This window comes from Macrosteles quadrilineatus, unplaced genomic scaffold (assembly GCF_028750875.1).
Source record: "Macrosteles quadrilineatus isolate MER2022 unplaced genomic scaffold, UCM_ALF_1.0 Scaffold_17__1_contigs__length_3442018, whole genome shotgun sequence".
Lineage (NCBI taxonomy): Eukaryota > Metazoa > Arthropoda > Insecta > Hemiptera > Cicadellidae > Macrosteles > Macrosteles quadrilineatus.
The window spans coordinates 553,303-579,977 of NW_026542610.1; the positions used below are offsets into that span (position 1 = coordinate 553,303).

Genomic DNA, 26,675 nt, shown 5'->3' on the forward strand with positions numbered 1-26,675 from the left:
CTGAATCGGATTGAACTGGATCGAGTTAGGTATCGTTCTTTCCGTAATATTCTAAGCTTTCTCCAGAGGTCTGTCTCAGCGCTGTACGTTCTCTGAGCCGATCGTAATTGTAGCAGACAGCTGACGTGCGTGTATTTGTAAACAGCTAGGTTATCCGGACCGATGACTGATGTGTTTTATTACGTTTATCATTGTTTTAGTGTTAAAAATCAAAAGTAGTGATATACGTGTTGCATTATAAGAAGATTTAAGTGGTTTTGAAGTGCTGGTTGATGATCCTGAAGAAGTAGGTAGTGATATTGATGTAAATTATTAGCCAGATTCCTAGCTAGGGTTAGGCTATGCATTCTTAGCTAAACGCTATGTACTGAAATCTGTTTTTTGCCCATAACTTATTTATTTGCAAATCTACTTCCTTATATTAGTATATATTTGTAATCCTCATAAAATTTAGAACAAAGTGGCTATTTTCAAATATTTATAGGCCTATAATTTATACAATTTCATTGAGCGCGAACTTTTTTTTTTTTGAAAATTTTCAAAATTATATTTTCTTTTACCTAAAAATTTTTTTTTTTAATGTTCCTTATGTTTTATATATAATATTGAAGCCCATGATTTTCCGAACAAAATGGTATATAGAACATTAGAATTAACATTGTTTTAAGCTTCTCAGATCCGTTTTAATAAAACCTTGCAAATGCGCCAAAAATAGGTGGACATTAAGGCCTAAACTATGGACACTTGGAGGGTTAATAAGCTATTATCTACTTAAAATCATTACAATGGTTTTCATGAATAACATAATTAATTAGCCTATAAAAAAGTTAATTATGTAGGCTATTACAGTTTGTTGATGTAGCCTCCTTGGGGAGCTGTAAAATAAATTGTCTTATAAATGCTGAAGCTGTAATATATTTTAAGTTACCGGTATATAAGCCTATGTGTAAATAACACAGTTGTTATTATTTATTATTGCTGATGTTTATTTTTTTCTGTTTTGTTTTTGATTTTGGCTGGATATTTTTACATTAAATGCTATCCACAGTTTGTCTTAATTATTTCTTAATTAAACTTGTTTCATAGTATCAGGTGTGAACAAAAAATGGAGTAACAACTACCTGCTAATTAGTGATTGTGATAAGATGCCTACACAATGGTGTAAATTCAAACAAGAATTTGAAATATTCCTCATAGCCTCTGCTAATGAAGAGCAGTCAGACAAAGTTAAGAAGGCTCTTTTTCTTAACATTGGTAGTGAATTTGCAGTGGAAACATTCAATTTGCTCAAACTATGGACTGCAGTTTAGTATCTGTTCCACACTCATTCGAATAAAAAATATTGATAGCCTATATAGATTACCGTATTCGATATATTGATCGATATATTCATACGAATGAGTGTAGGACAGGTACTAAAGTGCAGCCAAAGTATCAAATGATGAGTCCTATGATAATTTGTGAGTCGGTGGCTCAGCTGGTAGCGTCGCGGACTTTGGACCCAAGGCAGCAGTGTTGTGGGTTCGGATCCTGGTCATGCCACAAACTTTTATCAGTACAGTTCACCTTTATACTGTACCGGCTCACCCCGTGCTTTGATGGATGTACGTTCCACGCACAGATCTATGTGTAGTCTATGTGGACGGGCAAATGCAAGGTTAAAGAGACCGCCAACCTCTTTTAAAAAAAAATGTGATAAAAGCTTTGGATGATCATTTTAGACCACACTTAAATGTTGTTTTTGAGAGATATAAGTTTTCCAGCTGAGACAGGAGGAAGGGGAAAATATCGACAGTTTTGTTTCAAGAATAAAAAAGCAGGCAGTGTTTAGCAATTTTGAGGATTTGCATTTTTCAAGAGATACCATATGCCTATATTTGTGATTGGAATTACTAACTTAGAAGCAGGATCAAATCAAAGCTGCTTCCAAAACTGAATTGACGCTTGACAAAGCAATCTCAATTGCTAAGAGACAGTTAGAGATAGACGTGGCTGCTTTGGCAAATAAGAAAGACAATACTATGGATATTCATGTAATAAAACCTTAAAATTAATCAAAAAGAACCAGTTTCCGATTTTGTGGTAAGGAACATGATATAGGAAAGTGCAAGGCTTATAGGCCTAATAAAATTTGTAACTATCTATAGGCCTACTGTAAGAAAATAAACCACTTTGAGCAAGTGTGTTTCAAAATATATTATTTTTAATAAAAATTTGAATGAACCTCATAATGAACTTACATGCATTTCAAGTGCATGCATACCTGACTCAAATGTTTCCTTAGCACAATCCATGATTTTTCTATGTCTTAAAGTCACATCACTGTCATCTTGTTTATCGACTTCTGCTTCTGAACCTTCATTGTTTGAGGGGCAATCTTCTGTGTCCGTAGCAGGTTCCATTTGTTAAAATAAAAGTAAAGAAATCTATTGGTCAATAGTGTTTAAAATATTAAGACACAAATGAAAACCTCTTTTATCGTTGACATTGATTAAAACACATACAAGAAATTAAAGACTAATAAAAACCGCTTCAATTTAACAGCTAATAGATCGGTGATCGGGTCGGAATACAAATTTTCTTGTCTGCTTGAGTGCTTCTGCTACATCTAAAAATACAATTTGTCAGCTGTTTTGTTAATCATAATTTTAACCACTGCCTTTACAATAGCTAAGTTATTTGATGTTATGAAAATAGATACTACATCCGAATACGATAATAAATTAAGAATATCAGCACTACCATTGTATGAACAAGTTAGTGTATGTTTGGCCAAAATCTATACATTTTTGATTTAGAATACAATATCACAACTTACTATAATTTATAACTGCTTGCTTGTTTCCTCAAGAAAAAAAATGTGGCGTGTCAGCAATTAAGTTGGCGTTGTGAGAATTTGTATTCATGTTTGGAAAAATATGGAGTTTTATGTAGACGAAATTAAATGAAATGCGAAGAAATAACTTAGATTTTTTATATAGACGTATAAATAAAAAAACGACATACGGTTAATGTATGCACAACAATGTTTCCATCAATACAATAATATATTTTTCTCACAGTTACCTAACAATGTACATGTTCTCTCACTGATTTGAGAAAGCAAAGTGGCCAATTCGCTCATCAGTTTTACTCATTACTTTGTCTCACTCACTCCAGATTTGCAACGTGAAGGCATGAAATAGTGAGCACGTGACATGCAGACAAGGTCGTATGCGCGCGAAATACGTTGGCAGCACTGGCTGTAAATCAGCTGGTCAGCTATGGTACTGTTGTATCATTAAATGTAATATAAAAAAGTTCACTTCTGTGTAAAAATGTGTCACGTTTCTTTACCAATTTATTTGTTTTATGGTAACTGTAGGAAAAATATAATGTGCAACTCGAGTGCAAAGTGCAATTGCCTCACTCGAGAAACCATTCCTCTCGAGTAAGCATTTCTCTCGAGTGAGTCAATTGCTCACTTTGCTCAATAGTTGCACAAATAACTATAACAAATGTGACATAATTTTACACAGAAGTGAACTTTTAATCTGACATAATCAACACGATCAACAACAGTACAACAGCTGACACAGCACAGCCAGTGATGCCAACGTATTTCGCGCGCATACGACCTTGTCTGCATGTTACGCGCTCACTATTTCGTGCCTTAACGTTGCAAATCTGGAGTGAGACAAAGTAATTAGAGTGAGACAATGTTAACATTGTCTCGCTGATGAGCGAATTGGCCACTTTGCTTTCTCAAATCAGTGAGAGAACATGTACATTGTTAGGTAACTGTAGGAAAAAAACTATTTCTCATATTAATAATTTAAATCTATGATAACATAAGAGAGTGTGTTCAGTATTTAATCTATGGTTTAACTCTTCCTTAGTTGAAAGCTAATTGAAGGCTCGTTTACTATTTTCAGTAGTAATAATCATGGTGGAAGGAACATTTCCACCATGAGTAAGAATATTGTAACTTACTATTTTATAGCAAGCTTCAGTCAGAAAAAAGAACATGTTTGCTAATCATGGACAAGTCATTATTGACAACCCCAGAGAACAGATCTCATGGGAACAGAGCCTTGGGGTAAATGTACCCAGACCGCCGCATCGGCAATAGGAAAAATACAGAACAGACAGACTGACAGACATAATCAGCCGTCGACGTCGGTTTGGTGGTGACGGTTTGGTTTGTACTTTGTTTTCTCATTGCTGATTTTTTTTACTGGTTTGATTTTCAATTCAAGTTGGAGTTTGGAGGTTAGAGGTTAGTTTGATTTGTTTTCGTTCGGTCACGGTTGTTTTCCATTGTTTAGCATAAAATAAAATCGAAAAATTCTGTAATTCTGTCTGACTGGACTGGTTATTAAGATAAGTGGTGTAATTTTAATCCTTTGATTCGTTACAACTTGTTTTTATTTTCATAAAAAATGTATTGTGGTGTGGAGCACGGTTTGATTGGTTACAGGCCCCTAATGAACATCATTCCACCATTAGGCTTTAATTGCTATTACATTTTTTAGTCGTGTTATGTAAACGAAGTGAAAGTTATCGTTAAAATCAATTACATTTTTGCAAAATGTTTATAAACTGTACTATTTGTAGTGACTTGTTTACCGGCCAGGACTCAGAAGTTGTTTATGCTACTTCATGCGGTCATTTGTTCCATCAACAATGTTTACTTCAGTGGTATGAAAGGTAGGCATATGTTCAATAAAAACTAACTTAATTTAACATAGCTACATCAGGATTGTGTTGTAGTCCCTCGTATATTTTCATCACTAGGGCCTAAAGTGACTCTTTTTGACCCGAGGTCAAGTTTTACAATCGAGGCGAAGCCGAGGTTGGGAAATGAGCGAGGGTTCAAAACATAGAAGGACACTTTTTGTCTGTGTGGTGAACTACCTTATATTTTTCGTCATATTGCATCATTAATTATCAAACTAAGCTAGAAAAATAAATAATTGTTATGTAAAGATAACCTCTCTGAAACAACTTCCAGCTTGTTTTCAATTCTGCTAATGCAAATTAGCAGCTGTTTAGTAAGTGACTCAATCATTTTGTCTATTATGATTGTGTTACAGTTCACCATCGACATGTCGAGCAATCGAAAACAATGGCTAACACCTTACCGTACCTAATAAATCAATCGATAAATAATTTTGATCGATACGATTGCCACAATCAAAATTGACAACTGTTTATAACAGCTGATTTTTACTCCCTAGAGACTAAAAATGATTTTTACTCCCTAGAGACTACCTTAAAAATTATTTTTACTCTGATAAAAAATGCTACTTACTTTAGACCCGGTATTAAAACTAGGTAGCTGTTTTTGCTGCAGTATGACGTTTAAAATGTAATTATGTCCTTGATGCTGTCAGGTGATTTTAGCATATAAACCTCATCTGTGTTGCCTTTCAGTGTGAGTGCACTTTTTTACAGAATTTATTTCTGGTTCAATGAGGATATTATTCGCTGAAGTGTTGACAAAATATGAACAAGAAATTTACAATATAGGTAATATCATTGTGGGTTCGCCCAGACCTGAGACACTGTGTAGCCTAACATAATTAATTTAGATAAATATATTCAATTTTCTTTAGGCATCATTCATCTAATAGATCTTAAGGGAGCCTTTGACGTAGCCCCCTGTTCTCAGTTGCTTCACCAAGATTAAAAGCCAGTGCACCAGGAACAATGTTTAAAGACTTCAGAAATTTGGAGGTGGTTTTTTCTAAAAGGCCAAGATAGACTCCACTCCTTCATGTATGCCTGTTTCTAATAAACCAGGGAGCATTTACCTCTATTCTTAGAATTTTGTTTTGGATCACTTGAATTTTGAAGAGTTTGTTTTTTTTAGGCTATAGCTAGTCCCCAGATAGGCAGCTAGGAGCTGTATTATGTTATCAAACGCCGAATTATTGATTTGCAGATTAGAACTGTAATTAAAATCCATATTTTCTAGCCCCTGAGCTGGTTCTATAACTAAATTGAAATATTACCTTACTCAGCCAGCTCCTATAGGCCTATTGTTACCAATGTTACGGCCGTTTCAGCATCACTGTGCCATCATCAGATGTTCAGCCTAAAGGCGTCATTATAACACAAACATTTTTTCACATGAAACACACACATAAGTAGTCAAAACGGGGTTTAAAAAAACAGGCCTGTTGAGGAACCTACATTTCCGCACTCGAGCAAATAGCTGACTCAGCTTCCAACAGCTGGAACTTAGCTACTTGCTCGAGTGTGGATATGTAGGCCTACGTTCGTCAACAGTGATGCTGAAACGGCCGTAACATTGGTAACAATACAGGAGCTGGCTGATGAAGGTAATATTTCAATTTAGAACTGTAAGCTGGTTTCAGAGTATATTTCCTATTGATCAAAGGAAACAACTTTGCAAGGCGTGCATAACCTTGGGACAGTTTTTATTGATGCGGTAGTTCCAATTAAGTTTTTTGTCCAGCCATATTCCAAGATATTTTATGGCCTGGTCATCCGGTTTCCACGGTTAATAGGTCTGTACTAGGGGTGAGCACCGATAACTGATGTTTTTTAAACATCAATGTTCTTCACACCTATGTCAGGTGTTAAATCAAATATCGATGTTATGGAAAACTACCAATAAGTTAATTTTCTGTGGCTGAATTTAGCCTACATTCGTTGTAGTGATTTATTATCCTGGAAAAGAGTAATTTGCATAAAAGAGCTATGGAAAACTCCGCCTTGGAATAATTTTAACACAATCCATTATAACTGATCGTTAGATTTATAATTTCTAATGTGAAGCTGTTTGTTTAAAACTTGGAATGTGGTTAGTTAAAATTTAGCTGAACAAGGCAAAAACACACATCATTCGGTAGGCTACCTACCGAAACTATATGGAGATTTTCACTATTAAATTATCAGTAAATTGATGGCGAATAGTTATGTTACCATTGATGGAGAACACACATAATTGATGATTGACCTGGTCCATTGATGCTCATCTCTAGCCTCTACTGAGATCCAAACATTGTGGTACTTTACAGTAAGAAACACTAAGACTATGGATCCTTGTGGTTTTAAGTCAGTGAAGTTTACAGTTATGTCAGCGTTTCACTAGGAAGGCAACAGTTGTAATACAAATTCCAACTGGTATTATGGTGGAAGTTGTATAAGTTAGCTAACATGCTGGAAGTATGCTTCAATTTACCTTAGGGCTTGGCCCCACCTAGTCTAATGACTATAAATTGAGTTATGCCAAAAAAAAATTAAATTAAATTAAAAATTAAATTAAATTAAAAAATTAAAAAAAAAAAAAAATTAAATTTAAAAAATTAAATTAAAATTAAATTAAATTAAATTAAATTGAGTTATGAATCTATTGAGTTATGCCATGCAACCATCAATGACTTTAAACAATTAATATCTACTCAAGATTTGAAGATAAGAGAGTGTGAAAACGAGGTACAGAAGACTAAGAAGGACACTTATAAATTCGGGAAATCGGTTGAGAAAGTGCAACGTGAAGTTCGTGATCTTGAACAGTATTCACATAGAAACAATTTAATTATTTACGGTATCCCGGAGGACAACAATGAAAAAATTATGTTCGTTATAAGACGGTTAGCAACTGCTCTACACTTCCAAGATTGGTCGGAGAAATTAGTTGATGCTGTACATAGAATGGGGAAGTATGAACCTACGAATACATCGCCGAGGCCTATCATCATTCGCTTCGTCAGACGTCTGGACAAGGACGCTTTTTTAAATAAACGTAAAGAACGCCGCAATCTTAAAGCTTCGGACCTTGGCTTCAGCAGCGAAGACTCGATCTACGTCAACGAGTCATTGACGCCAGAGAACAGGGACCTGCTGAAGAAGACGCGTGATGCGGCGAAGGCCAAGGGCTACAGCCAGGTGTGGACGGCGAACTGCAGCATCTTCGTGCGACGAAATAAGGACACTGATGCTATCAAGATTAGGTCAGACGTGGATATTGACAGCATGTAAAACAATGACTGTAATTGTAAGTAATCAAATGCTTAATTTATATTTTAATAATCTATTTCATAATTTATTTACATCAAATTTATATACAATGCACGTTAAACTTCTTTATGAGCATTTAATTAAATTATTTTTGCATGAATACAATTCTGTTTATCTATTTATACATGCTATTCTTCGACTTCTTAAATGTTATGTTTTATTTATTATTTATATTTCTATTTATTGCTGTATTTATAGTCCATTAAAAAAAAAAAAAAAAAAAAAAAAAAAAATAGGAATTTTCTCTATGTTATTTATGTTTTTATTAAAACTTGTTAATGGTAAATAATGATTTTGATAATATAGTTTACTACCAAAATGTCAGAGGTCTGAGAACAAAATCAAACATTTTTTTTAGTAACATCTTAACAAGCGATTACAAAATTGTGTCTCTAACAGAAACAAACCTACAACCTGGTATTAATTCATCGGAATTTTTTCCTGATAGTTTTAATGTATTTAGATGTGACAGAAATTTAGAAACTTCAGGCCGACAGGGAGGAGGGGGAGTATTGTTAGCCTTAAGAAATGATATATTGTGTAACGTAGTCGACATTTTTAATGATTCAATTCCTGGTTGTGAAAGTGTTTGTGTAAAAGTTGTAAATAGCAAGGGGAGAGGATTGTATATTTGTACTGTTTATTTCAGGCCAAGGTCACCGTTAGTAGTATACCAAAGATTTTTTGATTGTTTTTTACAGTTAAATTCATTATCGAACTGTGATATTATTGTATTAGGTGATTTTAATATTTCAATCTATGGTCAGGACTTTTGCTTGGATCAAGGTGACAATATATGTAAAGAATTATTTATTTTTTTGAATTTGCATGGTTTAAGTTTAAAGAATGATATTCGTAACTTTCAAAATAAGACATTGGATTTAGTCATATCAAATTGTGAGGAAGTAGTGGTGACGAGAAGCGGTGAACAATTAGTTAGTGAAGATCTTTATCATCCGGCTTTGGAGGTAATTGTTGTGTTGGCTACTCCGTTATCTGGTCGTTCAAGGTCAACCCAGTCAGCTGGTTATTGTTTCAGACGAGCCAATTTTCTACAAATATACGAAGATTTACAACAGGCTGACTGGTCAAATTTATATTCTATTTTGAACGTCGATGATGCTCTAGATTGTTTTTATAGCACACTTTATGAAATAATTGATAAAAACTGTCCATTAAAGAAAAATAAAAAAGCAAAATATCCCTTTTGGTTTACTCCTTCTATTATTTACAATTTAAAACGTAAAGAAAAACTTAGAAGAAGGTGGAAAAAAGTAAACACTGATGAAGCTTATAACTTATTTAAAGTCCAGAGAACAGCAGTAAAAAATGAAATTGATCTAGCATATCGCAATTATGTAAATGGAGTGGAAGATAGTATAAATGTTGATAGCAGTAAGTTTTGGAATTTTATTCAAAGTAAACAATCTGAACGAAATAAAATTATGATAATGGAGCACAATGGAGTAAGACTGGATAACGGAGGAGCGGTTGTAAATGCATTCGCGGAATATTTTAGTTCTGTGTACGAGAGTTACACTACAGAGCCTAGTGTGGAGTGCGCGGTGGAGGGGCCGTGTCTGACCGGCGCGTCTTGCCTCACACTGCCTCGCCTCAGCTGTCAGGATGTGCAGGACGCCATCAAACATTTAAAATCAAAATGCACTACTGGTCCAGATTTACTCCCACAATATTTATTTAAAGGTTGTTCTGAATTTTTAGTTGGGCCTTTAGAATTTTTATACAATTTAAGCTTGAAAACTAATATATTTCCCGAAAGATGGAAAACAACCAAAGTAACTCCAATTTTTAAGAGTGGAAAAAAATCCAAAGTCTTAAATTATAGACCGGTAGCAGTGTTATCTGTACCGGCGAAGATATTTGAGATTATTATTCACAAATATTTATTCAGACATTTTCAAAAATACATTTCAAATGACCAGCATGGGTTTGTCCCAGGAAGATCAGTCAACACAAATTTATTAAATTTTACTAGTTACGTTTCCTCTGGTCTGGATTCTGGGGCTCAGACAGACACGTTATTTCTTGATCTGGCCAAAGCGTTTGATAAGGTTGACCATTCAATTTTGTTGCAGAAACTGCATTGGTATGGCATGTCAAATGATTTATTGCATTTTTTCAAATCTTACATTGTTAATAGAAAACAATTTGTTTTCTATCATGGATTTTCCTCTGCTGTATTCAATGTCCAATCTGGGGTTCCCCAGGGTTCGAATCTAGGGCCTTGTCTTTTTACAATACTAATTAATGATCTAAGTGACTGTATTTTAAATTCAAATTCACTTCTATTTGCCGATGATTTAAAAATGTTTAAGCATATCAATAGTCTTGATGATGCAAATAGCTTACAAGAAGATCTTGACAATGTTTATAGGTGGAGTGTTTCAAACAAAATGACTTTTAATGTTTCTAAATGTCAACTAATGACTTTTACTAGGACTACAAATTTTTTACGAAATGACTATTTTTTAAATGGCATTTTAATTAGTAGAGTAAACAAAATTAAAGATTTAGGTGTTCACATGAATTCTGCACTATCTTTTAATTTTCATATTGAAACATGCATTGCTGCTGCAAGTAAAATGTTGGGGTTTATAATTAGACAAAGTACAAATTTTAGAAACATTGAAACATTAATTATGCTTTATCATTCGCTGGTCAGATCAAGATTAGAAACCTGTTCCATAATTTGGAATCCATATCATTTACAGTTTAAAGATGCTTTAGAGAAAGTCCAGAAAAAGTTTTTAAGATTCTTATTTTACAAATGTTTTAATATTTATACGTACGATGTTCCATACCATGATTTATTACAACTGTTTGGGCTGCAGAGTCTAGATCTGAGGAGAACGATCATAGGTCAGGTGTTCCTGTACAAACTGGCGCGTGGAGAGGTTGACGACGCTGCTAGCCTGGCCGGCCTGTCTTATCGCGTACCCTGCTTCAATAGTAGAAACAAACATCTCTTCTCGTTGCCCTACAGCCGCACCACTGCCCATGCCTCCTCCCCCCTCTATCGATTAATGAAAGACTACAATTACGTAATAAAAAAGTGCAATAATATTGATATTTTCTCTGACAACATAAACAATTTCAAATTGAAATTAAAAACAGTATTAATCAATCAGTAAATGTTAATTTATATATTTTTCGTTGTTCTATTTATTTTTACTACTCAGTATTTATATATTTATATAATTTATCATTGTTAATCTTTTTAAATATATATACATTGTTGTTATAGTTATTGATAATTTTGTTTTTATGTTAGTATTAAATGCATGGCATGTAAGTGTAAGTAAAAATGAAGTGAAAAGACAAGGAGAAACCCACTGAAGCAATAATATTATAAGTGCATGAACTGCTTCAATGTAAATGGTCTTTAAACTGTATTGAAGCATGAAAATAAAATAAAATAAAATAAAATAAAAATAAAATAAAATAAATCAATATTTTATTACCGGTAACTAAAGTTTTTAAATCAGTCAGCTTAAAATCTAGGTTGAAGTTAAATCCAAAAATAGTAGGGACATTTCTTGAAAATGTCAGTGTAGTGTGTGGTTGACTTGATTAAGTTTTTCATACACACAGTCTTTAGTGATTATTTAATGACTATCTAGTAACAAACTAATGCTATCTATAGTATTTTTACAATTTCTAGGTCACCAACATGCCCTCAGTGCAGAGAAAAGCAGAGACCAAAAAATGCCGTGAAAGTTTACTTCAGTGTTCCAAGCAACTTTAACTGCTCCCAGGACGATGCATCAGCACTACAGAATAAAGTCGACAGTCTCAATTTCCAAATAAAGTTGAAGGATACAGATCTGAAAAATCAGAAAGAAGATAATGACAAACTCAAGTTCCAGACCAAAGGGTTGAGGTAAGTAAAGTCACCCAAAAGTACTTTGTACTTTGTAAAGACTTTCGAGAACATAATTCTTCTAAAATAAATTTGTGCACTTTATATTCATCAAAACTGTATTTTGGCCTAATGTTTTACTCTAATAATGCAAAGAAGTCACTTTTATTGAATCCTAGAGTAAGATATCGGTCCCTCTCCCCTAAAAAAATGTTGTAATGTTGCCTTGCCAATTTTATAAAGACTTTCCACAAGCATTTAAAGCACAATCACTTTCACCAAGAAGAAATTTAGGTTTCATTGTTTTTATTGTTGTACACTCAATAAAAATTACTTCAGTAGGCATAAGGAACGCCAGAACTTGAAATGTTGGTGATCGTCCTTACAAAAGAATCCTATCGCTCTAACTTAATTAAGCAAAAAAATAGTAGTTGACAGGCATTCAAAGCTATATGCCTAATCTTATTTGTGAGCAAATATTTAGGTAGAGCTCATCATGAAAGTAATGGCTTACCATATTCTTTAACTTTAAATGTTACTAGTAATAATAATAATAATAGGTTAAATACCTTATTTACGCCCTCAATCCAAGTCGTCTTTTTATAATGACTATAGTTTCGGGGCCAACAGCCCCATTGTCAAATTTTCTGTCTTGTTAAATTACTGTTAATAGCATTGGTCATCGTTGAAGTTCACATATACACTGACACACAAAACATTTATATTTATTTACACGTAACATTGAGAATTTGAACTTTTGGCCGACCTAAACAAAAGTGTCTCTAACGTTGTGCGGACCGGTACACTGACTGACTGATTCATGTTAGTCGATACCCTGGAGACGCTAAAAAGTATAAATTCTCAATGTTATGTGTAAATATAAATGTTTTGTGTGTCAGTGTATTTGTATATGTGAACTTCAACGATGACCAATGCTATTAACAGTAATTTAACAAGACAGAAAATTTGACAATGGGGCTGTTGGCCTCGAAACTATGGCCATTATAAAAAGACGACTTGGATTGAGGACGTAAATAAGGTATTTAACCTATTATTATTATTATTATTATTACTCATTATCAATCCAGGAGGCAAACATGGATAAATTTGGATGTTTTGAAGTGTTAGATTCAAGAAGCGAATGTAATTTACTGTTACTGCCTTGTAAGTAAACTAATAACACGATAGGAAATCATTTATGTTAAACCAACTAACTAAAAGTGAAAATTGGAAAATACAGTATGACTCAGAGCCTTCTTCTATTGGATCTTCTAGTTATTGGGAATATAATTGATTGAAAAAAAAGATAGGGCCTAAATGTGGAAGAAAGTAATATTCAACTAAAGCTTGGATTTTAATTTACAGGGAAGAGGTGAAGAAAATGCGAGATGAGCTCAATATTCACCAACAGCAAACTTATAGCTACCTGGAGAAGATCAAGACTTTGAAACGGGAATGCAAGCAGCTCAACGAGTACAAACTGGAAGCCGATGAACTAAGGAAACAACTTGATAATTACAAAGGGTTTGTGTTTATTTTTACCATCAGTCAAAAAATTACTCTATAATTGTGAATTTTTGTAGCTACGCACTAATTTAATCGTTTGATAACTAGAAAATAAAATATCTGATTAAAATTTACTTAAAAAATAGGTTAGGCCTACTTTAAAATTCTTAGTGATGTCTTCGATTAGTGAAGTTTACATCTTCTCTGGATAAATTTCAACGCATTAAATATTCATATATTTTAATTCAAAACAAAATTTTGCCGTGAACATGGAAGATGATAATGATGTCTAACTTACACGCCCGTGGGAGACATTCAATTTTTTGATTATTAATAAATATTTTTAAGACCGTTATTTAGTTCTAAGAATGAGCCATTAAAAATATTAGCCTTTAAGAAGAATGACAAATAGAAGCTTTACATTTATCTGTAAACTTTGTTTATTATGCAACATCATTAAAATCATTATTATTATTTTATCGTGGTCACGTAAGACGAAAGACGATGATGATGCTTCTGAGACACCGGGAGAAGATGATAATATGTACATGACCGCAGGAGATACTTAACATTATGCTGCTATCAGAGCTTTTGCCTTCTTTAAAAATAATTCTTACGAGGTGTTAGCCCGTCCTACGTATGGGAATTCAGTAGTCAGTTAAAACCGTGTACAATTCAGATCAGCTAGTTTACACATAATAAAGACAAAGTTTCTTGCAGTTTTAATGTGAAAAATCATCTTGTAAACAAATGTTGTGTGACCAAATATGTTTTTATTCCATCATAGGCCTATACCATATGCATTTTAAATCCGATAATTTTACAATACAACAGCAATTCTGCAATTTTTACGATGTGAAAAGCGTTGAAGTGAGATTTGCAGCTGATTCGCACAGACGCACACTGATTATAAGTAGCCTACAGTAGAGAGAGTAATAGTCAATTGAGAAGTGTATAGACCTAGTCAACGATACCGTGTGCTCCCACTATCTCCGCGTTCCGCCATCTCCGAACCCAAATCTGTCCCGCCATCTCCGAATTCTTGAGTGACCCTTATAATCCCGTCACTGCCTGCGTTGTTAGCTGTCATTGCATCCACGGCTGGGAAGCCCCATGGATGGAAGATTTAATCAAAATTTAACCCGTGGGTTAGGTTAAGTTAGGTTAGGTTAGGTTAGGTTAAGTTAAGTTAGGTTAGGTTAGGTTTGGACGGAAAGTCTTAACGCAGGAAGTAACCGAGGATTATTGGGGTCACTCTGAAATTCGGAGGTAGCGGTACACGGAGGTGGCGGGACGCGGAGATAGCGGGAGGTAACCTCAACGATACCACCTTCCATAGCATACCTGACTCTTCCATAATTATTATCACCACAATACAACTACTATACACAATTTCCAGTAGGTCTGAATAGAAACGACCTAAAATAAAACGATAATATCCAATAAAATTCACAGTACACATAATTTAACTTTGGTGTTCTAACATCAAAACGTCACACCTATCCTTTATATCAATTTCACTGCATTAATTGCTAAATAAATAAGTGTAAACAAAGAAAAGTAAAAACCATAACAGTTTGTTTTGAAACAGCTGTTTGGTTCAAATAACATTCATTTGAAAAAAAGAACTGGTTACATGTAGCAGGAATGTAAAAAGTAAACACGCTAGTAAAGCTAATGACGTAATTGTCAATGTTTATTATCCATACCGTTATCAGTTCTATCCTTGATAATTACTCAACGAATAAATGTACATCGTAATTTCCCATATTAGTTAATTTAAACTACAATATATTCATAGTTGAAATAAAAGTGATATTTTCACGTTTAGGGGCGCTGATATAGGCACCCCCAAACGTAACCACAACTGAACACGATTTCATAAAAGGATGGTTTGTCTAATTGCAGTATCCTAGGTCAATGTTGACGTTGTTTCAATCTATGTTATCCATCTGTTTATCTTTGTATAAAACCCGGCTGAGGTTGTGGTGGTAATTTAAAATCGTGATTCCTGATTATTCTTGATCTTCTTTTTATGACATCAATATTTCTGGGCCTAATCCAAACAAAGATAAAGCAGACAAACATTTATTGTAAACAAAAAGCTACCATGAAGAATTAAAACATGTAAACATTGTTATTTTTCTAATCTTTCCTTGAAAAGTAGAGCAGTAAAATAATTTGCATCTATCCTTTTTTATTAAGACTTGTGTACAGAGCCTCGATTTGTACTGTGGTTTAATTAATTTTGGTCTAAACTATTTTAAACTGTGTTCTAATTATCTCTAATAATCTTACTTATTTCCTATAATCAATGACAAAATAAGATTAAATAAAATAACCTCATAGTTCCATAGTTTATATTTAACCAGCTGTTAGTTAAAACAAATTAAATTGCTCTAAAACAAATCGAAGATTACAAAGATTGCTTTAAAAAATAATTTTGAACATCTTAGTATTTTAGTATGTATATTTAATTAATCTGTCATCCTCTTACAGAAGAGTTGAACGTATCAATGATTAGCATTACACATAGTATAAATAAGTCAACCCTACGTATGTCTTTACATTTTTATCCAAATGCTGAATTTGTGACACAAAAGCTGAATGTTTACAGCTGTTATGTTAAGCAAATTATTTTATGCCAAAAGCTAGTTTAGAATCTAAGCGTCGGCTGCTAGACTTTTTAAAAATAAAAACTTAATTTCTAAAAAACTGGGGCCCTAAACTAAAATTATGGCTTCGACATTCCCTAGTTCTCAAAATTATCTTTCTTTCAACACAAAAATCATGAAAATCCGTCGAGTGGTTGATTCAGAATCGTGAAATAAAAAAACACTATTTCGTTTTAATATTATAGATTAACTGTAGTTTAAGATTTAAAAAATTCTTTCTGTAAGGAATTTGGATAATTGGCAATTTTGTATGTTGGAGTTTGGAATAGGAGTTGAAGTCCTACACTGTACTCAGTTAATTTGGCTTACTCTTTATGTAACCCCCCCTCCCGTTCTCTACCAACTGTTACCTCGTATCTAAGGGCTGATTAGTAGAACCTTGATAACGAGACTCTCATGGGAATTATTAAATAAGACTTGTTTTCAAGGTTGACTTCTTATTGAGGTTTGCAGTAACATGTGATTAGGGGTAAAATAATTTCAAGGGGATTTGAAAATTGCTGTTGTCATCAAGGGTGGCTTGTTATCGAGGTTCTTCATATCAAGGTTCCAGGTAGCTGGTACTTGTGTTAATCCAATAAAACGCAAGTCTTGTCATACACTCTATTGGATGCACTGAAATATTAAAATACAATGGAACCATGTGTTGTGTTTTTTGGTGTTCAGTTTTTGTAGCGTCCTTCTATGTATTGCCATGTCTTTAATGACCTAAAATTAGTTTTGAAAAATGTATTTCATGTCTCTTTAACAACTAGCATGGCATCAATATCATCAAGTGGCTTGCTGTTTCTTCAGGATATTTCTTCATACAAGTTTAAGAAACCCTTAAGTCATGTGAACGAAGCTAAACTCACACATTTTGACTTTTTTAGGTTTATTAATTTATGCTTTATGTATTGGTAGTGTTCAAGGTACTTTGTTATTATACCGACCACACCTAAATTGGTTTCCCTTAGGTTGGGTTGGATTAGCCTTTTTTTTTGTCCAAGGACGCTAGGCAGAGCCCGGAATTGTTTTTCACATTGCTTCTGGGTAGACATTAGGGTTGCGGCATTATCACTTAGATAAAATCCCTTGGTGATTTGGCGGGATTTGAACCCAGGACCTCAGGGATCGAAGTTTCGCGCTCAAACCACTACACCATCTCGCTTCCCGGGTTATATTAGGTTAGGTTATCTTCCGGTTATCCTAACCTAACCTAACCTAGCCTGGCCTAGCTTAGCCTAACCAAGGTGTGGTAACCTAACCTAATTTGGGTGTGGTCGGTATAATACCAAAGTACCGTGTTGAATACTGTACTGCAAGAATTTTAGTACATCCAACAGTTGTATGTAGTATTATATATGTTTTGTTGTTTCAGACTGGAAGAGCTGTTGCATGGCTCGGCTACTGACACTGAGGAGATATTGATTAGGACTGCCCTCGACCCAACCACTCTCAGCATGTGTGTGTCTACTTTCAAAAAGTAAGTTAAACAGATGCTTGATAATTAGCACCTCCAGTAACCTATGGTGTGTTTTAGACACAATCACAAGATTTTTAGGACAATTCAGGCCTTAGAGTCTACTTATTTTTTAAATGGTCCTAGTTGGCTTAACTTAGCTGAAGACATATCTGATATGTCCGATTCAAGCGCATATTGCTTACCATAAAGATTATTGTAATACAATTGACTTTATTACTAACTAGTGGACCTGTTGCTTGAATTCGAGCAATTGCGAAGAATTACAGGCATTATTTTAAAACGAATAACGGTCATAATTTCCGATGACTTTATAAAAGTCGACTCAAAGATTATGGAAATACTCACGACGTACACAACAGTTAGATATAATCGAAATTGTTTGTAAATATCTTATCTTTTTTCAAAAGCTGATATTGTTTTTTAGAGTTTTCTACAAATGTTTCCCACTCATAGCCGCATTAGGTTCTCTATAATAACGATTATAAATGAAAAAAAAAACATTATTTCTATTTCTTCTAATTCAGTTTTATTTTTAGTAGGCCCATATTAAATTGTCCAGGATTTTTTCCATTGTAATAATTACATACACCAACCCAAGTATCGCCTACAGATGCAATACGCCAAAGAATATCATCTACGTGTAACACGCCTACGTACAATCTCCAAGAAGTGGTAACAAAAGGCAGAAACCAAACCTAATACAATAGACATAAGTTAACTCCATAAGAAATAATTTTAAGAGTTACTGTGATATTAGGATTTTCCACTGATTTGGATTACACATTATAACATTACAACATTATATTGCAAAACATGACACGATGCAGAAGAAAATTGATTTTAAAATCAGAAAAAACCTTTGCAAATACTTCATTTTGACAAATTCAGTAAATCACAATTTAAATATTTACAGCTGTTTCATTAAAAAATAGTGTAAAATTATGCATATGGTCGTAATGTAAACAAATCTGAAGAGGCAACTTTAAAGGCTTCTGGGGCAGAGCCCCAAGGAAATTTACCTCGTTCCTCTTTTGAAGGCTCATCAACAGACCAAGACCTTTCTTTAGAGACCCCTACCAAGTTTCTACGCCCAGCCGTTCTCTCAAATTAGCTGGGACAAAAACCCAGTTTTTCCTCCATAAGAATAACATGGGATGGGAATTCAAAGGCCACTGGGGCAGAGCCCCAAGGGAATTTACCACGTTTCTCTTTTGATGGCTCATCTACAGACCAAGACCTTTCTTTAGACACCTCTACCGAGTTTCTACGCCTAGCCGTTCTCTCAAAATAGCTGTGACAAAGAAAAACAGTTTCAAATTAATATATAGATTCAACTGAATACAGCTGTCTAAATCATGTAAACAATAAAAGAGTGAATAAACATTTTTAAATCTACCTTTAAATAAGAGTGAAACATTGAGTTAACGCACTCAAACGTCACCAATAAGAAACATTCACTCTATTTTATGTCAAGTATACTTCAGTGTAATGTTTGCTCAATAGGTACAACCATTGTCAACTGATGTTTTTCCCTTTGTACTGTATTTTGCAATTTCCTAGTATACTGTAGATGGCTTGTTGTAAACACATGTTGCGTTACAAGTATTTTATTTACTTTTTCCTTGTTATTTTGTTCAACTAACATAGCTACTTAGCAACCCATAAGGCCAATGTTAATTTTTTAAATTTTAAAATGAGTTGTGTAGCGAAATAAAAATTTTCCTGAGGTAGTGGCAGTCACCAATCATGTTTTTTAGGGCTATAAGTCCCTCATTCCAAAATTTTGTAAACATCCTTCCGCTGTATTTCGAGATATATATATTACAGACAGACAAACAGACTTAGCTCGTATTATACTATAGGATTACGTTACTAGCCCGGTAAGTGGTGTTTTGCCGTGCGAAGCCAAGTGTGTGATTTTTGTGCAAGTACGGTAAAGCTTACCGGGCGAGTAATGTACGATACTTAACATCATACTACAAAGAAAAATTAAAACATTTTAAACTCATAACACAATCTTAATATTTGTATATTTCAGAAAAAATAGGCTGTTGCAATTGGCTGTTTATTTCATCAGCTGACTAAGTGCACGGTAAAAGTCAAACGTTGTTTTTTTACGTTACTTTTCTGTGTGTAAGCACGGCAAAGGACAACTTTCCAGCGTATCAATACGGATGGAAAGGTACCTGTTTCTTTAAAATTAAAACAGCTGATTGAACATTTTTGTTTAAATTCTAATTTATATAATAAAAAAAAATAACATTAACAGCAAGCATACATATTCATTGCTCATGTAAGAATGTCGTTTCTTCTTTGAGACCTACCCTCTGCTACGCTTGGCACTTCTTTACAGACAGTGAACTTAAGTTCACGAAATGAGTTGGCTAAAACTTTCCTGATAAGGTAATTACTTAATTAATTGTAAATAATTTTTACCTAACCCGCCATGTTAAACTTCCCTATCCCAAGCGTGATGTATACAACTTCCTTACTTCTCGAGTGATGTAAAGTTGAAAAAAACTCACTCGGTGATGTAATGAAACCCATTTAAATAACATTGAGTGCTTAACTTAAAAAATATACCTCTATGGAGCCAACGGCCAACGACGTTCAACGCTAGAAATCAGCTGTGGGCTTGAATTTTATTGTTATGTTTTGAAGAATTTTCCTAACCTAGCTTTTGTTTGTAAATGAACGTTACTGTTAGAAGATGAGTGAAATGGATAGTGAAAAATACTGTTCGTAACCTCCTGTATATTGTCGGGTCAGGTAAAATCTTGTACGTTACACGTTACGCAAGAGCGTGTTTACATCACTTAGGTAAATTATGCAACTCGCTTCCACTCGTTGCACAACATTCACCTGCGTGATGTAAAAACGCTCTTACTACACTTGTAAGGTAAATAGCTGTTAAACAGTCATTTCAAGTGTAATAGTTTACAAGTCCACTAGTAATTTCAAATTTCAGAGATTTTTACTATGTCGATGAACGGTATCATATTTTTGGCTGGTTGGTCAGCAAGAATGCATTATAATGCTTGATCATTTCTCATTTTTTTCATGGACTAACCACCTTATAGAAATAAAGTTGGACATTTGTATTTTAGGGAACTTGAAGCTTCCAAGCATCAAAAGCTCGAACTTCGAGAATTGCTCGTATCCAGCCAAAAAGAGGCTAACAAGCTAAAAGCCGAAGTGAAGAAACTTAACGAAGACATATCAATTTATAAGAGAGTTAACCAGTAAGTTAATCTATATAATTATACTCTGTTCACAAAATTTAGGCATTTTGAGGGGAAGTTCCCACACCACTTTTTTGTGCTTATAATATTTAATCAGCTGTTGAGCTACTATTTTAAAGGGAAGTGTATAGATTTCTTCCTCTAAAAGCGCCTTAATTTTGTGAACGGAGTATAGTACATAGGGGGTTTTTCTGTAACATCCTTTTTTTACTTCTCCTACCTAGAGTTCATTTTCCTATTACTGGATATTGAAGATATATATTATTAAATAAATCTACCTGTTCAATATCCTTTGATTTTGTTAGATGACGACGGTCACAACATCAGGCCAATTCTCGTAGCACGATTCGTTAAATACACTTAAAGTTTATTGTAGGCCTATTCATTCTGATAGCCCCTGAACTATGTATATATATGACTTTATAGGCTTAACTCCGTCAGTAGTCCAAAATTGTGTTCAACTTCAATTATTATTCAAAGCTGACATGTGTTGTTGCAATGCAACATCGTCGAAGCTTCACGTCAAAAACAATATATTTACACATAAGACAGTAGTCCACATATACACTACACAGGACAATTAAACACAATACAACATGATAGCGCCATCATGACAAGGCGCAGCAGCGGTTGTAGGTAGAGTCTACCTACAAACGCTGCTGCGCCGTGTCATGATAGGACTATCTTGTTTAATTGTCCCGTGTATTGTATTGTATTTGTACTGTCTTATGTGTAAATTTGGATTTTTTTGACGTGAAGCTTCGACGATGTTGCATTGCAACAATACATGTCATGGCTTTAAATAATAATTGAAGTTAGACACAATTTTGGACTACTGACAAAGGTAAGGATATAAAGTTAAAGTTTATACTGAACCCAAAACACATGATATTTTACAAAGTATTTACAGTTATTTTCCGGAACTGAGACAGAAACCATCGTAATACGTGCATGCTTACGTCGAGCCTGTTGCAGGAAAATAACTGTAAATAGGCGTACTTTGTTAATATAATGTGTTTTGTGTTCGGAATAAACTTTAAGTATATTTAACGATTTGTTATACAAGGATTGACCTGATGATGTAACTGTCGTCACGAAACCGGTCCTGACCTAACAAAAACTAGGGATATTAAAAAAGGTAACAGTATATTTAATAATTAAATCTTCCTACTTACATAACTCATTTTTTGATCCAGGTGTAATTTTAAAGCCTGTAAGATTTAGGGGAGGGACGAATGGTAACCAAAAAGGCCTGGTTTTTCAATTATATCTAGAGTTTGCTTTAAAAGATTCAGTGCTGTTGATTAACTTTCTTTATACTGGTAACGGAAATAGTAGTTACACATCCATCAAATTAAATTTTAATGTACCGACTTCTTTCACTGGCCATGGATTCTAAATTACATAAAGGTTGCCTACCATAAGTTTTTACATATTAAAAAAAACCAAAAAAAAAACTAGTTTTTGCAATACCTATATCCTTAACTCTTTCAAGCACAGTGTTACATTTATGTAACAGACTTTTTGACTTCTTTGCTGCACGGTGTTACATCTTTGTAACGCGAGACATTTTATTTTTTGTAAACGAGACTACTAGCGCTGTGCATCTGGAAACTTTAAATGTTAGTACTATGGACCTTTGCTAGGTGGCAGCACCATCCATTTGTTACATTTTGACAAATAACTCCTAGAAAACAGCTGTTCCTGGTGAAAGACTCGTGCCCAAGATCCCGTCTTTATTTTTATGCAAATGAAAGATATGCTGTTATTGATTATATAATTCCTATGCTGTTTTGTAATGTACTGTTATAATAGCGTCCCTTGTAATAGTTTAGAGTCATAAAAACAGTGAACTAGAAGAATGTATTTTGAGTTTTCAAAGTGCGTTACTCAAATGTAACACCATGCAGCTCAGCGTTCCAAATATATCTATCCATAAATAATAAATTAACTATAAAATCTTCAAGAAACTTAATTTTAGTTGCATTTATGCATTTTTATAAATAATATGACATTATAAATAGGTTTTGTTATATTTTTGGCTCGATATTGATAGTTTTTCTTATGTCATTACATTTTAGGATACATTTTGGGCATATTGGAACATTTTTTTATTGAAACCTGCCTTTAAATTTATGTTTATATTACTTAAATATAAATTGGCCTTTATATTACAGTCTAACCTTGATATAACGAACCTCAATAAAACAAATTCCTTGATATAACGAAATTTTTTTAATCCCCTAGAACTCTCCATAAGAGACTATATATATTTTACCTCTACATAACGAACAAACCATAACAACGACCTTGATTTAACGAATTTTTCGTGATTTCGGCTAAAATAAGACACCTCAATATAACGAATTTATGATTGTCAGAACCTCTACATTGCGAATTTAACCTCTGCATAACGAATTGGCTATGTCTTTCCCTTGATATAACGAATCCCCCACCCCAGTATTGTTTTTTGGAAAATCTGTTTCTTAATCAAATGAAATGGAAAGGTGACGTCATCGCTTGCGCTAACATTCGTCTGCTCCGTTTTACACATCTCTCTGTCTGCTGTCGCTGCGCACGCAATGTTGCAACTGGGAACTGATTTCATTAACTGAGGACTGATGACGACGTAATCTGTAGTAAGCTGTGATTGGGTGAGAAGTAAATATGGTGAATTGTACACATTTTGGATAAAGAGAAATCTAAGAAAGAATATAAAAACAAAAGCAAAGAGAAAGAATAATCAGTACTGTACTGTAAGTAGCCTATCGGCCTATCACGGAGCCGTCAGTAGCTTACAAAACTTTCTACTGTTTTGTTTTGTTTTTACATGGTTTATGACTACGCAATGTAGTGTTTGGCTAGGTTTTAGGAGGGTTAGAACAAGCTGTGATTTTAAACTTACAGTTTTTAACCTGTACCAAGGTCAATGCCATTGTCATGATTGCGCAATATTCAAGATCCCTCACCTTTATTATGCCGGATAATTTAGGTTCTTCCATTGACTATTGGATAAAGAAGGTTCTACTGTACAAAGAACACTGTACTGTAAAGTATTGTAGCCTATGCTACTTTAATTGTGTTTTATATTGATTGAGGTCAAATCCCGGCCTATATTGACCGACGCTGGTTCTGAACCTTGACTTAGCGAAATTCCTGCAAACCTAACCTCTATATAACGAACCTCATTTTAACGAAATCCTTGATATAACAAATATTCAGTTCGGTCCCTTCAGATTCGTTATACTGAGGTTGGACTGTACTTTGTTTTGGCTAAGTAACTTTTACATTTTATAAGATTTTTTACATTTATCAGTGTGTGAATTTTCTTTACTACATTTATTCAGGTCTCCATATGATGTTGTAATGCTTTATATTGTATATTTGTAAAATATATACTCTCTTATATTGTAATTTGCATTTGTATTTATGATATCCCTAAAGAAACCCTCTAACTTGAATTTTAATATTTATTGGATTCAATAAAATATGTCCCATTTGCTGCACGGTGTTACACATGTGTAACTCCCTTTTATCACTAACTGATAACAACAAAAAATTGTTAATGCATTTTTATATAACCTTATAAACTTAGTATGGTTCTAAACACAAAATTATAAAGTATTTACAAACATTAAAAAAAAAAAAAATTCCATGCAGGTTGGGGATCACCTGACACCTTTATTTTCCGTGCTGGAAAGAGTTAAATCCACTCATTTTGCATTCCAAATTTGATTTTAGGAATTGTAATATAGTTTTTAATAGTAGTAACACTGTAGTTGATGCCACAGGAAACTGAAAGAAGACGTGGCATGCAGTGAGGAGGACATTGCCAGTTTGAAGCAGAAGATCAAACAGTTGCAGAGTGCCATATCGTCTCCCGGGGAGTCTAACCCTCGAGACAAGGCTCTGCGGCGACTCCTGCAAGAGAATCCAGCCCCTGCCAACATCGCTAACTCTCTAGACAACTCGTTTGTGGTGAGGCAACCAATATTTTTTACTGGTGGGAAATAGTGTTTGGGGTGTTGGGGGAGTCAGTTCCCTTTGGTAATTTGACTTTTTTTTCACCCCACATCTCAGACAATCAGTCTTAAGCTGTTAGTAAAGCCTTAATGTTGTAGAAAATCCATCCCTTATTTACTTTGTAGTCTCATCCCTAGCATATGCTGCTACTTTGTTTCAAAAATGTTGTTTCAGAAAATTGAAGGTGAAAAGTCTGAGTAGTCCTCTAGAAGTAGAGGGAATAGTTAATTAATTAATTGTGCATTTGTTTTAAAACTTTTATGAAGTTGGGTTGATGCGTTTCAAGTTCCATAACATTTGCTACCTTATAAAATTCAGAAATATGAAATTCAACTGCAGGGTTCAGTAACGTTGCTGAATATCCAACACATTCTCAATAATAAACAATTAATTAATATGTAAATGTAAATGTATGCTGTATATATTGAAACAGTGATAAAATCCTACTCATACAATTGTACAACCCGCTATCTAAATTTGTGTTGGGTATTAGTTTTGATTTATCTTATTCAAGTTCAGCTGAACTTATGCTTGTAAGTTACATAAATTTTTAAATGTACCGGTAGGTTATATATAAAATTAAACAGTTCTTAGAAATAAAGGGAGTTAATATAACACTTTGAAATTCTTAAAAAGATAACTTCCTCCAGAATAGATTTTAAACTGTTCTGATAGTTAAATTTAAAATTATGATGAAAATCTAATGCAGTCTGATTTTACTGATCAGTTTTCAATGATTAACTGCTACTTGTATAATTCACATATTGAAAAAGTAATTTTTATTTGTATTTACAAACTCATTTTAATCTACTTATAATAATTTTAGGTGTCACCACCATCAAAGCCCTCAAAGATGAGTTACTCACCGCCATCTCCAGGCATTGCTATCCGGAAACGGAAGGAAGCACCGATGAGTATCTTCCAGAAACCCAACAGAGCTCTGGACCCAGACTCTATCAAACTGTCGCAGTCCGGCCAGGGCTCAGAGACGGTGTACAACGGTCTGGGCGGACACTCTAGAAGTGACGACTTTGCGTTTCCAAAGTTTGATAGGTTTAAAAAGTTGACAAAGAAGAAGAATCTGTCAGCTGCTGCTGCGTCCACTGCCAAAAAACTCAAACCTGACCCTAATAATTTGAAGTTGGATTCTTTTTTCTCGTAAGTTGACGATTTGCGAGTATAAATAAGTTTGTTGACTGTTTATTGAATTGAACAGGAATAGATTGTAAATAGTTGAAAGACTGTAAATATTTTAAAGTGTTATTGTAGTAATTTAGATTGAAGTTTTAAAAACGTTTTCACCATTAATTTCTTTAACTACCTATATAATTTATTATGCTGACAGAACTGAAAATAAAATTTGATCAATATTTGTTCACAGCTTTAAATGTATTGTTAGTAAAACGTATGTAAAATAATGTACGTGTAATTATACTAAATCATATTATCATATTTTATTATACAGTAGAACCCAGCCTAACTGGATTGAACCTACTGTTTGGTAAGAGAAAAAAAACTTGTACCTATAAAAGTGGCAGATAAAATGGTGGCTTTGTGTTAAATATATAAGAACTGATTAGCTAATTATATATTGATTTTTGTTAAGTAGATAATGTTTGACAAAAATATTTAAGTAGGCCTAGTAGTAAAATTTAACTTTGAACGTAACAACCAAAGTTCTCAATACAATTTTAACCTATGTAGTCCAACTAATTGCTTAGTAAGAATACTAAATGTGTTTAATATGTCTAGGATCACAGAACATTTTACAAGGTTGAGACGTCACAATGAATTAAATAAATACTTGCAATAACTTTGTTTGGAAAAATATATATTTTGTTTTGCTGATGGTT

The 26,675-nt window shown here is 33.8% G+C and overlaps 2 protein-coding genes across 3 annotated transcripts in view; one reads left to right on the forward strand and one right to left on the reverse strand.

The window, feature by feature from the left end:
• LOC129005169 (anoctamin-8-like) overlaps positions 1-2,550 on the reverse strand; it is a 28,782-nt gene extending 26,232 nt beyond the window's left edge. For both annotated transcript variants that reach the window (XM_054433988.1, XM_054433987.1), the window contains exon 1: positions 2,264-2,550. In XM_054433988.1, coding sequence (XP_054289963.1) covers positions 2,264-2,402 — 139 coding nt within the window. In that variant the 5' untranslated portion in view covers positions 2,403-2,550. The remainder of the gene's footprint in view (positions 1-2,263) is intronic.
• A 1,714-nt stretch (positions 2,551-4,264) lies between these two features.
• LOC129005231 (E3 ubiquitin-protein ligase TRAIP-like) lies at positions 4,265-26,675 on the forward strand. The gene is made up of 7 exons (XM_054434067.1): positions 4,265-4,689; positions 11,714-11,932; positions 13,277-13,435; positions 17,453-17,557; positions 20,665-20,799; positions 24,591-24,777; positions 25,649-26,675. Exons 1-7 carry the CDS (start codon positions 4,571-4,573, stop codon positions 25,982-25,984), a joined length of 1,260 nt encoding a protein of 419 aa, XP_054290042.1. The 5' UTR covers positions 4,265-4,570; the 3' UTR covers positions 25,985-26,675.